Source organism: Vespa mandarinia, chromosome 1, assembly GCF_050613455.1.
Source record: "Vespa mandarinia isolate Hongniang chromosome 1, ASM5061345v1, whole genome shotgun sequence".
Lineage (NCBI taxonomy): Eukaryota > Metazoa > Arthropoda > Insecta > Hymenoptera > Vespidae > Vespa > Vespa mandarinia.
The window spans coordinates 18730001-18742733 of record NC_140810.1 but is presented as its reverse complement, the minus strand read 5'-3'; the positions used below and the strand labels follow the sequence as shown (position 1 = coordinate 18742733).

Here is a 12733-nt window from a genome sequence, read left to right as displayed (position 1 = left end):
AAAATATATAATAAAATAAATTAGATAGAATTAATGTGTTTTATTAAGGAAAAAAAAAGGAAAGAAAAGAAGGATTCATTTCATTCCCATACAATGAAATTAATGCTTTATGTATATTTTTTTTTTTTCGTTATTATTTAATTTGTTCCTTATATACACCATAAAATAAAAAATCATATTAGCGGATTACATACATACAAGATATTTTGCGTATGTCGATAAAAATATGCATTTATTATTTATTCACATTTACATGTAACCCTACGCGCAATTTCCGTTATTTTAATTAACTTAATTGTAAAAATTAATCTGACTTCGCTCGATACTTGTAAAAATGTAGCAAAAAAGAAAAAAAAAAAGAAAAAAGAAAAAAGGTTCGGATAAATTTCGAATAAATAAATGTGATCTATAAAATGTTCTCAAAGAAAACATCGTGTCTATCATATAAATAAAAATAAAGAAAACTATTTAATTAAATCATCTGTGATCGTATGATATTGAGTGTTTAATTTGAATAATTTGAAATATAAAAGTTATAAAAATATTTATAAAGATAAAAATATCTTTTATAAATTCGTGATTTAAATAGCAAATAACACATGCGTTTATATATTATAATAAACAATTAATATATCGATTGATCTGTTTCAAAAGAATATATTCCTCATAATCATATGTTAGTTTAATACTATTTCAAATGGAAAAATTCATTTTTCCGTTAATTAATCAGGAAAATTTATATATCATAGATATTTTTTATGTCAGGAAGAACAAATATTTTATTATTAAATTTTCCAATGTTTCAGTCGAGTCGAGAATTTATAGAAAGAATTCTAAATCTTATTAATATTTTTTTCAAGATGATCGAGTTCAGACAGAATAGCTTTAGGAAGATCGTTACCAACTTGTGCATCGAAGTATTCTCTTAAATCTTTCACCTCTTTTTGCCAGAAAGATTTTGGTATCCTGAACAATTCATCTAGATCGATATCCTCTTTCAAATTTTTCAGATTAAGCGAGTCGGTCTTCGGTATAAGACCAATCGGAGAATTTCTTGCTATGTTCTCGTTGTCGATCCTACGAAGGATCCAATCCAAAACACGAGAATTTTCCCCGAATCCTGGCCAGAGAAATTTACCATTGGCATCCTTTCTAAACCAATTAACGTGAAATATAGCAGGTAACTTAGCGTTTTTAATATTAGCCATGTTCAACCAATGATTGACATAATGCCCGAAATTGTATCCGAAGAAGGGTCTCATTGCGAACGGATCGTGCATAATTATTTTTCCCTGATGAAGAAATCACATGTTATTTGAAATATTGATTGATTGTTAATAGTATAAGTTAATCGATTGTTTAAATCTTATGTTCATTTTATATGTACCTTGTATTCCGCAGCAGCAGTTGCTTCGGATCTCATCGATGCTCCAATGAAAACACCGTGTTGCCAGTTACGTGCTTGGTATATCAATGGAACACCCTCTGGTCTACGACCACCAAAGAGAATCGCATCGATTGGGACACCATTTGGGTCTTCCCAAGCTGGATCAATTATCGGACATTGTTTCGCAGGTGTACAGAATCTTGAATTAGGATGAGCAGCCGGAGTTTTTGAAGATCTCTTCCATTTGCTATTACCTTTCCAATCGGTAATCTGTTAATAAATAGCATTTCGATTCATTTTATACCTTTATATATATTTTTTTTTTAATAAGTTAATGAATTCCTTTTTACCTCAATGTAATCATTCATTTCTTTCTCCAGTCCTTCCCAAAAGACACCACCGTCTTTTGTAGAAGCAACGTTTGTAAAGAGAGTATTTTTAAAGATCGTCAACATAGCATTGGGATTGGTCGCTGTGCTTGTTCCTGGAGCTACACCAAAAAATCCATATTCCGGATTGATCGCGCGAAGCCTACCTTCGTCATCGAATTTCATCCAAGCGATATCGTCTCCCACACATTCAATTTTATAACCCGGAAGGGTTGGCCTCATCATTGCCAAGTTTGTTTTACCACAGGCACTTGGAAACGCGGCGGCTATGTAACGTTTTTTACCACTTGGATTGGTGATTCCTAATATCTAAAAGAGAAAAATAGAATACATAATTCAAACGTTAGGAAAACAATTAATCTAATCGAATTATAATTCCAAAGGAATTATTATCATTATTATTATTATTATTATTATTATTATTATTATTATTATTATTATTATTATTAACTTACCAACATGTGCTCGGCTAACCATCCCTCGTCTCTAGCGATCGTTGATCCAATTCTTAAAGCGAGACACTTTTTACCAAGCAGAGAGTTACCTCCGTAACCACTACCATACGAAACGATTTCGTTTTTGGCGGGCTTGTGAAGGATAATTGTTCTCTCTGGATCACATGGCCAGGATGGATAAACGATGACATTCGAATCCACTTTGGGTGTACCAACCGAATGTAAACATTTGACAAAGTCATCGTTGCCGAGCATTTCCAAGATCTTTGTACCCATTCTCGTCATGATCTTCATCGAACAAACAACGTAAGGTGAATCCGTTATCTCTATACCTATCTTAGCAAGCGGAGATCCAATTGGTCCCATGTTAAAAGGTATCACGTACATCGTACGATCTAAACGATTAGACGATTTATAATTTAATAATTCTATTTATATATAATAATATATGTATTAAAATAAAATCAACTAACTTTTCATGCAACCCGGGAATCGTTCGAGAATAGCTTTGTCCATGTCATCAGGCGAAATCCAGTTACCAAGTTCACCAACGACACCTTTTCTAGGCGTTGGAATCGTATCATTCTTTTTATCCGTGCTAATGAACGTACGACTTTCGACGCGTGCTACGTCCGCTGGATTCGTTCTGGCCAACCAACTGTAACGATAAATAATTTCTTTGTTACTTTAGTTTATTCTTTTTCGAAAATAACGAATATTCGTTCATTAAAATACAAGCGGTATGCAAAACCAACCAGTTTTCATATTTTGGTAAAGGTTCGATCGTCTTATTTCTTTCGAGAAGTTTCAACAATTCTACATATTCAATATCACTCCCATTACATATGTATATGTCCTTGGGCAAGCACAGAGTAGCACACTCTTCTATATAAGCACGAATTTTTGACGAAAGTGGTATGCTCGGTACATTCAATAACGGGATTTTACCAATGCAATTGTATCCATTATTCAATGCTTCTACGGCACGTGTAACCAAGTTCGAAACTCTATAAAAAAGATATCAGTTAATAAATATATCGGAATAATGTTTATTAGAATGATATTATGATTAGAAAAAAAATTTGTCAAAGGTCTTTATTGATTTAAGTCAACGATACGTTCTAATGTCGGAAGGTATCTTTGTTATTTTGTACATCCTTTGTTTTTGTTTCTTTTTTACTCCTAAAAAAATATTCTTTGTCTTTCATGTCTCTCTTTACTTCTTGCATGCGAATGAATATAAAAATATATCAAAACCTGTTTTTTTCTTTTTTCCTTTTCTTCTTTCTTTTTTTTTTTTTTTTTTTCTTCATACGCACATTTCTAAGATAATAGTTTTCGCGTGGAGCATAGCGATATCTGCATTACATATAATAATACGCGATGGTTCAAGTAACGCGTTCGCCATACAAGATTTTATTATTCTTTCGTTAAACGTACTTGAAGTCTTTTCAAAATTTGCCATAATCTAATTTCCATTAAAATAAAATAAAGAAACAGTATCATTTAAAATTTTATTTTAATTTTTATTCTCATTGAAAGGCTTTATATGATGGCAATAAAAGCGGATTTAGATAAAATTTTTTACGAACGATTTATGTTACGAATAAAATATTGATTCAGCGATAAGCAGAGAGAATACGACAAGATACATATTAGCATTAACGGGAATAACAATAAGATAAAACAAAGAGGGATTTAACAAAAGATTTAATAAAGTGTCATGATCATAACTATTGTGTTACTCACTGCGGATAGTAAATGTCAGTTGCATACGGCATGTTTCGTTTGAGTATAGTACGTTTATAGTTGGCGGGAATAGATTGCGACAAGATCGATAAGTGTGTACGTTTTATAGATCCTGAGGAATTAGTGATCAATTCGTGAAATTTAGATCGACGAAATTGTAGGATATATCGTAAACGATTTCCAATTGATTCACGTGAAACACTGTTACAAGAAACGATTGCAAAATTTCTTATATTATTTGTCTGTCTTCTTGCGATCCTTGAGAAGCCGTAGTTGAAAGATACTTGTTCGAGTACGACGGGCATGTTGATTTGTCGAAAAATCGTGGCTTTTATATATCGGTAGAATAAAAGTGAAGAAGAAGTGGAAATTGAAATTGTTGTTATGAAAAAAAAAGCGCCTTGCTATTGGTGCTTTTAACGAAGTCGAAGAATTTCCGGTGATCTATGAACAGCATGTATATAAGTGGGGGAAATCTGACTACGCGTGTGCGTATATGCGTCTCTTTCTCTCTCTCTTTCTGTTTCTCGATTTCTCTTTGTCTCTCTATCTTTCCGTGCAAAATCAGTCCTCGTTCCGGATCAGCGTAAGCGATCGATATACAGATAGATCGATATATACAGAACGGCACGTGAACGATTCTGTTTTTCACGAATGATACAACGAGACTATACTCTTTGCCTTTCTCGCCTTTGGATCGGTTCCACCTATCTGTGACCGCTTACTCCCCACCGTGTTTCTTAGCTCGTTATAAAAGAGTAGTTGTTTGGCTTATTCTTTAGGGCTAGTTTTAAAAGAGGGGAAGAAAAAATATATGCATGCTTACGTATTATTCTACTACTAAATATATATATATATATATATATATATATATATATATATTTAAAGGGAGAGAAAGAGGGAGAGAGAGAGAGAGAGGGAGAGAGAGAGAGAGAGAGAGATAGGGAGAAAAAGAAAGAGATAAATAAATAGATAGACAAATAGAGAATGAAAGAAAGAAGACTGTTAAAAAAAAGGGCTGATAGAAAAGTATTACTTCCTTGTTCGAATAAAGATAACACTCTGATAAGCACAGTGGTAAAAATCCTCTTCTTAATGTTCCAAAGGAAATCGAAGTGGTAAGAGAATGAAACTATTCGGGCAAGTAGTTACGGACGTTCAAAAAAGAAGAAAGATGATTTCTTACAGTAGAAATAGACGATAATACGAAAGACGAGATAAGACAAGACAAGGTAAGACAAGGTGTCAGCTGCTCGATCTTTCAGTTTAGACTGCTGTATTTGCGTTTATCTCTTTGTAACAAGATATTACTTATTCGCCTTTTGATGAAAGTAAAAGCCGTTTCGTACGATTTCCGATCGACCAACGCAACAGTATTTTATTATATCGATATCTGTCGCCACATTTTACGTCACTTCAACGGAATCTCGAACACTCTCTCTTTCTTTTTTCCATTTTCTTCTTAATTGTCTGATTAAAAGAAAGGATCCATTGTGTTTGATTATCTGGCCGATTTATTCGAATCGGTTTCCATTGAATCGATATAACAAAATAAAGAAATACTTTAAACGTTTTTTTTTTTTTTTTATTATCAATTATTATTTATTATTATTAATTATTATTATTAATTTATTATTAATTATTATTAATTTTTTAGGAAATATTTATATATGTGTCAAAATTTTCATGCATGTATATGTGTGCGCGCGCGTACGTCTGTATCACGTATTTATTATTATTATTATTATTATTATTATTATTATTATTATTATTATTATTATTATTATTGTTGTTGTTGTTGTTGTTATTTTTGTTTTCCTTTTTCTTTTTCTTTAAATTAAATCTTATGATTATGATTAAAAAAATGTTTATATATCTTAATTTTTTATATGACTGAAAAAAAAAAAGATTCACGTACGTAAGAAAGTTTCAAGGTTTTCGTTCGTATTCCAATAACGGGATAATGTTAACTGAGAAATATGAAAATTTTACTTTCCTTGAAACTTTATTTACGAGACAGTATTTTAAATGATAAACATTGAAAATTTGTCGATAGGCTGACTAATGGTCGTTTCATTTTTAACGTTATCTTGTTAACGAAAGTATAAAGGTGTGCTCGTACGTGTTATATGTTAGACTTCTTTCATATTTACGTAACACGTTTTACCCATATTTTGTTTTTTGTTTTCTTTTTAATCAACAAAATGTAATTAAATGTAATTCGTTTATTTGTCATCATTGATAATTTTTTTTTTGAACTCTTATATATACGCGTGTATATAGTTATGTATTTAGGATCAAAGTACACATACTCATACATACATATATATACACACACGCATATATATATATACACACACACACAGATGAAACATATATCTCTTACGTATTCAATCCGATCCTAATTTATTTACGTAGATCGTTCTACGCACCTGAGTTTACTTTTATATACTTGTAGGAAATCGATACATAGATATACATAACTACAACTTGTTGAAAGCCTATGTACAAATATTTATCTCATTATCAATGTTTATAAATCTAACGTAAGTGACTTATATTATAATATGATAAAAATGAAAACGAGGGATGAGAATTTATTATTATATGAGGATAACGATATCATATTTTATTGGACTATGTTCTCGTACACGCGTCGGTTTCTTTCCTTTCTTTTTCTTTTCCATTCCTTTTTTTTTTTTATTTATCTCTTTAAATTATTTTTCTCTTTTTTTTTTTTTTTTTTTTTTTTATCCTAAAGAGCTTTAGTTCAAAGTATAAGTATCTTGAATATTTCCGTGGAAAATTTTTGATACTAATAAAAAGAAAAAAAAAAAAAAAAAAAGAAGAAAGAAATGAAACATTACAAAAAAGAAAGGAAAAGAAAGACAGAAATGTTACGATTTACGATTACCATCAAGTTATGTCTTATAAATTACGATCTTAAAATAAATATCCTATTATACAGAAAGTACAAGTTAAAAAAAAAATTGAAAAATAAGGAAAAAGGAAAATAAAAAAAAATCATATGATTTATGATTACCATTCAAGTTTACGATTAATTAATGTGAAAATAAAATGGATATCGTGGAAAATATAAAATACAAATAATTTCTTTTTTTGTTCTCGTTAATTGATCATTTACATTAACGAAGTCCCGTCGTTCATCGACAAAGTAAAAGAGATTTATCTCTTCTGCTTATTGAAGTTGCACTTCGCAATTAGAGTTTCTCTCTTGTTAAGATTGCTATGTTTTTTGTGTATTATTTCATCGCGGCATGAACGACATTGTTATCCTGTTATCATGAGAGAAATGATTGACTCTTTTATAAATTATCAAGTCCAGACAGTGACTGGACTACGGACTGGACCAGGAGCGGATTCTGTCAAGGTATTAACCCCGTTTTAATAAACTTTGAACGATACGAAATCATAATCCAATTATGAATTCGCATTAAACGAAGATATAAAAAAAAAAAAGATATGTTTCGGACAATTTCATAATCGTTTCAATTCCAAAGTTCCGTATTTGTTTGTTTGTATGTTTTTTCTTTTTGCTTTATTTATTTAATTATCAGAATGACGCATTTGCAAGATTTGTGTTTATTTTTTATTTTTATTTTATTTTTGTTCATTTATATACTTTGTTTTTTTTTTTCTTTTTTTTTTACCGAGACGTAAACGAAATAATAAATTTTATCTTTGCGAAGGAATACGCTACAAAAAGATAGGATTTATCGTATACGAAGGAGTATCTTTTAATTAGAGATATGCGCGTAATTCATATGATTGATTTTTTTTTTCTTTTTTTCTTTTCTTTTTCTCTTTTTTTTTTTTTCGTTTCCATCCTCGACGAAATTCCATTGATCACATTTCATTAAGTTTTAATCTAATAAATTATTTAACTAAAGAATATTTTATGTTAATTTAAATATTTAGTAAAAATATTTTTTTTTATCCTTTTTCTATTTTTTGTTTTTCTTTTTTATTTTTTTTTTTTTTTTTGTTTTTAATTAAAGTAATAATTAATTGATATAATTAAATGTTGTAAAAATAATTCACGTGCCACGCCCGAATTATATACATACGTATTTATATACATAGGTGCATAATATTAAAATTAAAGAATAGCTCTGTTGTATGTCTATTTATAAATATAAATCATGTCAATAAATTTATTTATTGAACCGCAACAACAGAAGCGAAACGTGCAGCTACTACCACGTTGACTGTTATTAATTCATAATTGAAATACATTCTATTTTATAATACGACGAACAAGAGTCAATATTTTCCATGGCGGACCAGCGGAAACCTTAGATCAATCAATTGACCAGTGCGTGAGTATTTCGTTTCGTAATGATCGATCGTGTCTGGATATTTATAAATAAATATCGACGTTTTATTTTTTCATTTTTTTTTATTTCTTTTTCTCTATTAACTGTCTGTGCAAACTTTTCAATGTATGTGTATATATATATATATATATATATATGTTTTTATAAATTTATAAGATTGATTTTTACGATCGACCTTAAAAATTTTCAAAGACAAAAGTCACGTTCAACGAGAAATGCGTGAGATTATGTTAGAGGTTACACATATGTACATGCGGATAAATCCGGTGACGGGTAAACCAGATTGGCCTAGTTCGACGTTGGAAATGTTTATCGATTAAGTTGATATTACTATAATACGTATAATGTTCCGGCAATTGAAAACAAGCAAATAATCATTTATAAATTTACTTTTATTTTTTATATTGAGATAATACATTACGTGTGTGTATGTGTGTGTGTGTGTGTGTGTACGTGCACGTGGTAGATTTCCTCTCTTTAAAGAAATCCAAATTTATATATTTGACATAACAACTTTAATGTAACAATCTGTAAATATTGTGGAATAGTAAAAAGTTCGTGTATTTTTTTTTTAATAATTATTTTTTCTTTCTTTGTGTGTGTGTGTGTGTTTTTCTATTTCATTTATCATTTTTACCTAAAAATGTGAAAGTACAGAATTAAAAAAAATTATATAAGAAGGTAAACAAGATTATATTTTGAAGGACTATGATCCAATAAACATGTACTTAAGTTATAAACAATTAAATATTCCAAGTTGCTCGTAAATGTTTTTAAATCGTATATATAAACACATGTACAGTTGTTGATAGTCTGACGTATATGGAGGCTCGTCCGTCTGTTTGGTCTGCGATACGTTTATCGGTATTTATTGCATAATGGTAGGCTCGCTTATGCTATTAGTATGATGTATATATAAATAATGATTTCGCAATTTAATCATTTTTCGATAGGAATAATTTGCTTCTCGATTGCGTAATATTTGTTTCCTTGTTATCTTCCTATTTTACTATTAATTGGAGATAGATATGCATATTATATACATTCCGGAAATGTTTATATATATATATATATATATATATATATCGAAATTGTATTTTTCAGAAAATTTCAAATATGTAAAGTATTTTGTAAAATATGTAAGATTATGTATATATATATATATATATATATATATATATATGCAAATCTTTCTGAAAAATATTACAATTTCGAGTATACTAAAAGTAAATAAAAATGTTGAAATATATAAAAATTAATTTTTGAGATTGATTTTATTACGAAAAGATCAAATCGTTCAATTACTATCATGTTATTTTCATTAAAGAGAATTGTATTCTCTAGGCAACAAGAATATAAAACTACTTCGACCCTTGTTCAATGTACTCTTTCCTCTGTTTCTATCGATATTTGCACTCTTTGTTAAAGACATTTTTATTGTAGAATATGTCAGTATTTATCGGTCTTATCTATTGTAAATGCTCTAAGCGAGGCTGCTTTTTTGAATTGTAAATGTTTAGAAAGTTGCTTTCTGTATTAAAAGATCAAAGAACCCCCTGCGACGCATTGACCAACTGTTTGAGAGAATCATTATCGAATGATCTTTAACCTTTTGATACTTCGTAACAAGAAAGGATTTATTTATTGTCCTCTTTGATTAAAAATGATTTATTGCGACAATTCGCGTTGATTAAGGGATACATATTTTTTTTTTTTTTTTATAGAACATATAAAACGATTTAAACGTTTATTGACGATTTCATTTATAAATAAAATTAAATAAAAGTTATTCGATTAATAAAGAAAAAAAATGTTATTTGTAATATCGAAAATATGATCCGTATCTTATTGAAAAATCTAATTTTAAGATTCTTTCGAAGGTTTAATAAGATAAATTGAATTTGTAATTTCGCGCTTGACAAGATGACAGGTTTAGCGCGATAGATTGGATTAAGATCGATGCAGAGACATCTATGATGACTTGACGGAAACTTGTAGCAAAATATTGTATACCCGAACACGGTCGATCCTTAAATTTTATATATCCCGTGGCTATATCAGCTGTTTGGTGCTAGTTCGCCAGCTGTAGCAGGGAGTTGAAGTTTATTGTTTGGGAAGCAATATGGCTATCTGGTGATTAGTAATTGTGCGATACGCAAGACAAAGAAACAACGCAGTTCTCATGATATTTGGAGCCGCGTTGTAGATAAAATAGTAGTTGATTTAAGTAAAAAGTAAATTTAATAAATAGGAATGTTGGAGCTCGAGGTAGTGCCCGAAAGATCCCTTGGTTGTGAGCAGTGGGAATTTATTTTAGGCAAGTGACGAAACACTTTTAACGTATCGCTACTTCGTGTTACTTATTACGCGTTATTTCTTCGTTTGAAGAAAGATTTATAAAGAAAATATGTATAATGCAAACGCATAATGCGAATGTTATAAACTCAAGAAATCGTATCAACGATATCGTATTTATGGTACTCCCTTTATCTGTATCCTTCTATTTGTAAACACTTTGACAATTGCGTGTAAACAAAGAAACAGAAAACGAATGACAATGTTTGTTACACATTATATAATTGAACTTGCCTTGTTTTTTGTCGTTTATTTGCAAAATCAACATTCACAAAGTAAAATTCTATATAATCTTCTATTGTTTAAAAGATTTTCCTGTTATTTCCTATGTGTATTATGCTATTCTCTTTTCTTTTTTTTTCTTCACGTGTTTTACGTTGATTTAAAAGTAAAATATGAAAATGCAAAAAGGATATCGCATTACATTACAATTTATATCTATAGTAAGAAATAATTTAAAAGTCATTCTGTCATGATTATTCATTTTTTTAAACATATCTTTCTTTTGTTTTTATTTTTTTTTTTTTTATTTTTTTTTTTTAGGTATGCATTTTTCCCAATCTGTATCGATAATACAATCTCAAGTGGGCATTATAAGAGGAGTACAAGTACTTTATAGTGATAGTGTAAGTAAATAATTATTATTTTTCATTGATATCTCTCATATTAATAAAAAAAAAAAAATATTTTCTCTTTTTACATTCATAGAATCCATTAGAAGTAGATTTAGTAATAAACTTACCTCATGACGGCGTTAGACTCATATTTGATCCAGTGGTGCAGAGGCTTAAAATAATTGAAATTTATAATATGAAATTAGTTAAATTGAAATATTGTGGTTTGCCATTCAATTCACCCGAGGTATTACCATCGATCGAACAAATTGAACATTCGTTTGGAGCTACTCATCCTGGGGTATATGATAGCGAGAAACAGGTATTATAATTATATTTATAATAAATTTTTTTATTATGTTAAAATATGATTTGAGAAATTTATTAAATACTTATTTCTTCTTAATTAATTGCTTAGGTTTTTGTGTTAAACTTCAGAGGATTGTCATTTTATTTTCCAATTGATTCAAAATTTCAACCAGGATATGCACATGGCTTAGGATCATTACAATTTCCAAATGGTACTTCTCCTCTTGTTGCAAAAACAGCTATTTATGTTGGTAATATGGCTACTGGTTCCAGTAGCGAAGAACATAGTTTAAAAGCCCCACCACCGCCATTACCACTTGTAATTATTTTTTCTTGATCAATTGATATAAGTAAAAAAATTTGTCTAAATTATTATTGAATATTAAATGTTGACATTTTAACAGGTGTGTTATCATAATAATTTATATTTGGAAAAGGCTGAGGTTATACGCGATAAAACACATACACGAGGACTCAGACTACACCTTTTCACCGAAGGAAGTTCCGTAACAAGGGTGCTATTAGAACCGAAGAAGCGATCTCTCACCAAAGAAGTATCTATCTATACTTATTTAACATTATATATAATCTACACGTTTGATACACAATTATTTAAATTATAGATTTTATTTGGTGATACATGCGAAGATGTACTAAGTGCTCTTGGTGCGCCATCAAGAGTGTTTTTTAAAGCAGAGGATAAAATGCGAATTCATAGTCCTCATGCACATAAACGTGATAAGATTAGAAGGTCTGATTTTTTTTATAATTACTTTACGTTAGGATTGGTAAGTATTAGTCGATATTAAATAAAATTCATTTGTAAAATTTATGATATATTATTGTCTCTTTTGATTCCAGGATATATTATTTGATGCCAAAACTCAGTGTGTAAAGAAGTTCGTTTTACATACTAATTATCCGGGACATTATAATTTTAATATGTACCACCGTTGTGAATTTATATTAATTTTACCTCCAGAAAATAATTCCACTGAGTCGGGTAAACTTATTGACGTTTCCCCATCTCCAGTTACGGTAATTTTTTTTTTTTAATACAATTAACTTTTTCATCTTTAATGTTAATGAAATATAACGTAAGCATTGAAGATTGTTA

At 29.4% G+C, this 12733-nt stretch overlaps 2 protein-coding genes across 3 annotated transcripts in view; one reads left to right on the top strand and one right to left on the bottom strand.

The window, feature by feature from the left end:
- Window positions 1-99: 99 nt before the first annotated feature.
- On the bottom strand, window positions 100-5215 carry LOC118447441 (phosphoenolpyruvate carboxykinase [GTP]). The gene is made up of 8 exons (XM_035879373.2): window positions 5017-5215; window positions 3981-4424; window positions 2987-3238; window positions 2705-2889; window positions 2232-2626; window positions 1738-2085; window positions 1388-1657; window positions 100-1292 (listed from the first exon to the last, which is right to left on the bottom strand). The coding sequence occupies exons 2-8, from the start codon at window positions 4283-4285 to the stop codon at window positions 834-836; spliced, it is 2214 nt and encodes a 737-aa protein (XP_035735266.1). The 5' UTR covers window positions 4286-4424; window positions 5017-5215; the 3' UTR covers window positions 100-833.
- Window positions 5216-10389: 5174 nt separating this feature from the next.
- The window catches only part of LOC118447482 (PHAF1 protein CG7083), a 5066-nt gene continuing 2722 nt past the window's right edge, over window positions 10390-12733 (top strand). The window contains exons 1-8 of one of the 2 annotated variants that reach the window (XM_085658958.1): window positions 10390-10655; window positions 11237-11319; window positions 11402-11629; window positions 11726-11935; window positions 12021-12170; window positions 12240-12404; window positions 12478-12654; window positions 12727-12733. The exon at window positions 12727-12733 is cut by the window's right edge and continues 2722 nt beyond it. In XM_085658958.1, the coding sequence (XP_085515084.1) occupies window positions 10592-10655; window positions 11237-11319; window positions 11402-11629; window positions 11726-11935; window positions 12021-12170; window positions 12240-12404; window positions 12478-12654; window positions 12727-12733 (1084 nt within the window). In that variant the 5' untranslated portion in view covers window positions 10390-10591. The remainder of the gene's footprint in view (window positions 10656-11236; window positions 11320-11401; window positions 11630-11725; window positions 11936-12020; window positions 12171-12239; window positions 12405-12477; window positions 12655-12726) is intronic. The other variant, XM_035879470.2, reaches the window with a different exon arrangement.

Bases quoted from the DNA above. Each gene is read 5' to 3' on its own strand.
- LOC118447441 (XM_035879373.2), bottom strand. From the start codon at position 4,285: ATGCCCGTCGTACTCGAACAAGTATCTTTCAACTACGGCTTCTCAAGG. The intron at 2,627-2,704 runs GTTAGTTGATTT...CTAATCGTTTAG, and splicing joins ATTCCCGGGTTGCATGAAAA to ATCGTACGATGTACGTGATA. The intron at 1,658-1,737 runs GTAAAAAGGAAT...ATTTATTAACAG, and splicing joins AAATGAATGATTACATTGAG to ATTACCGATTGGAAAGGTAA.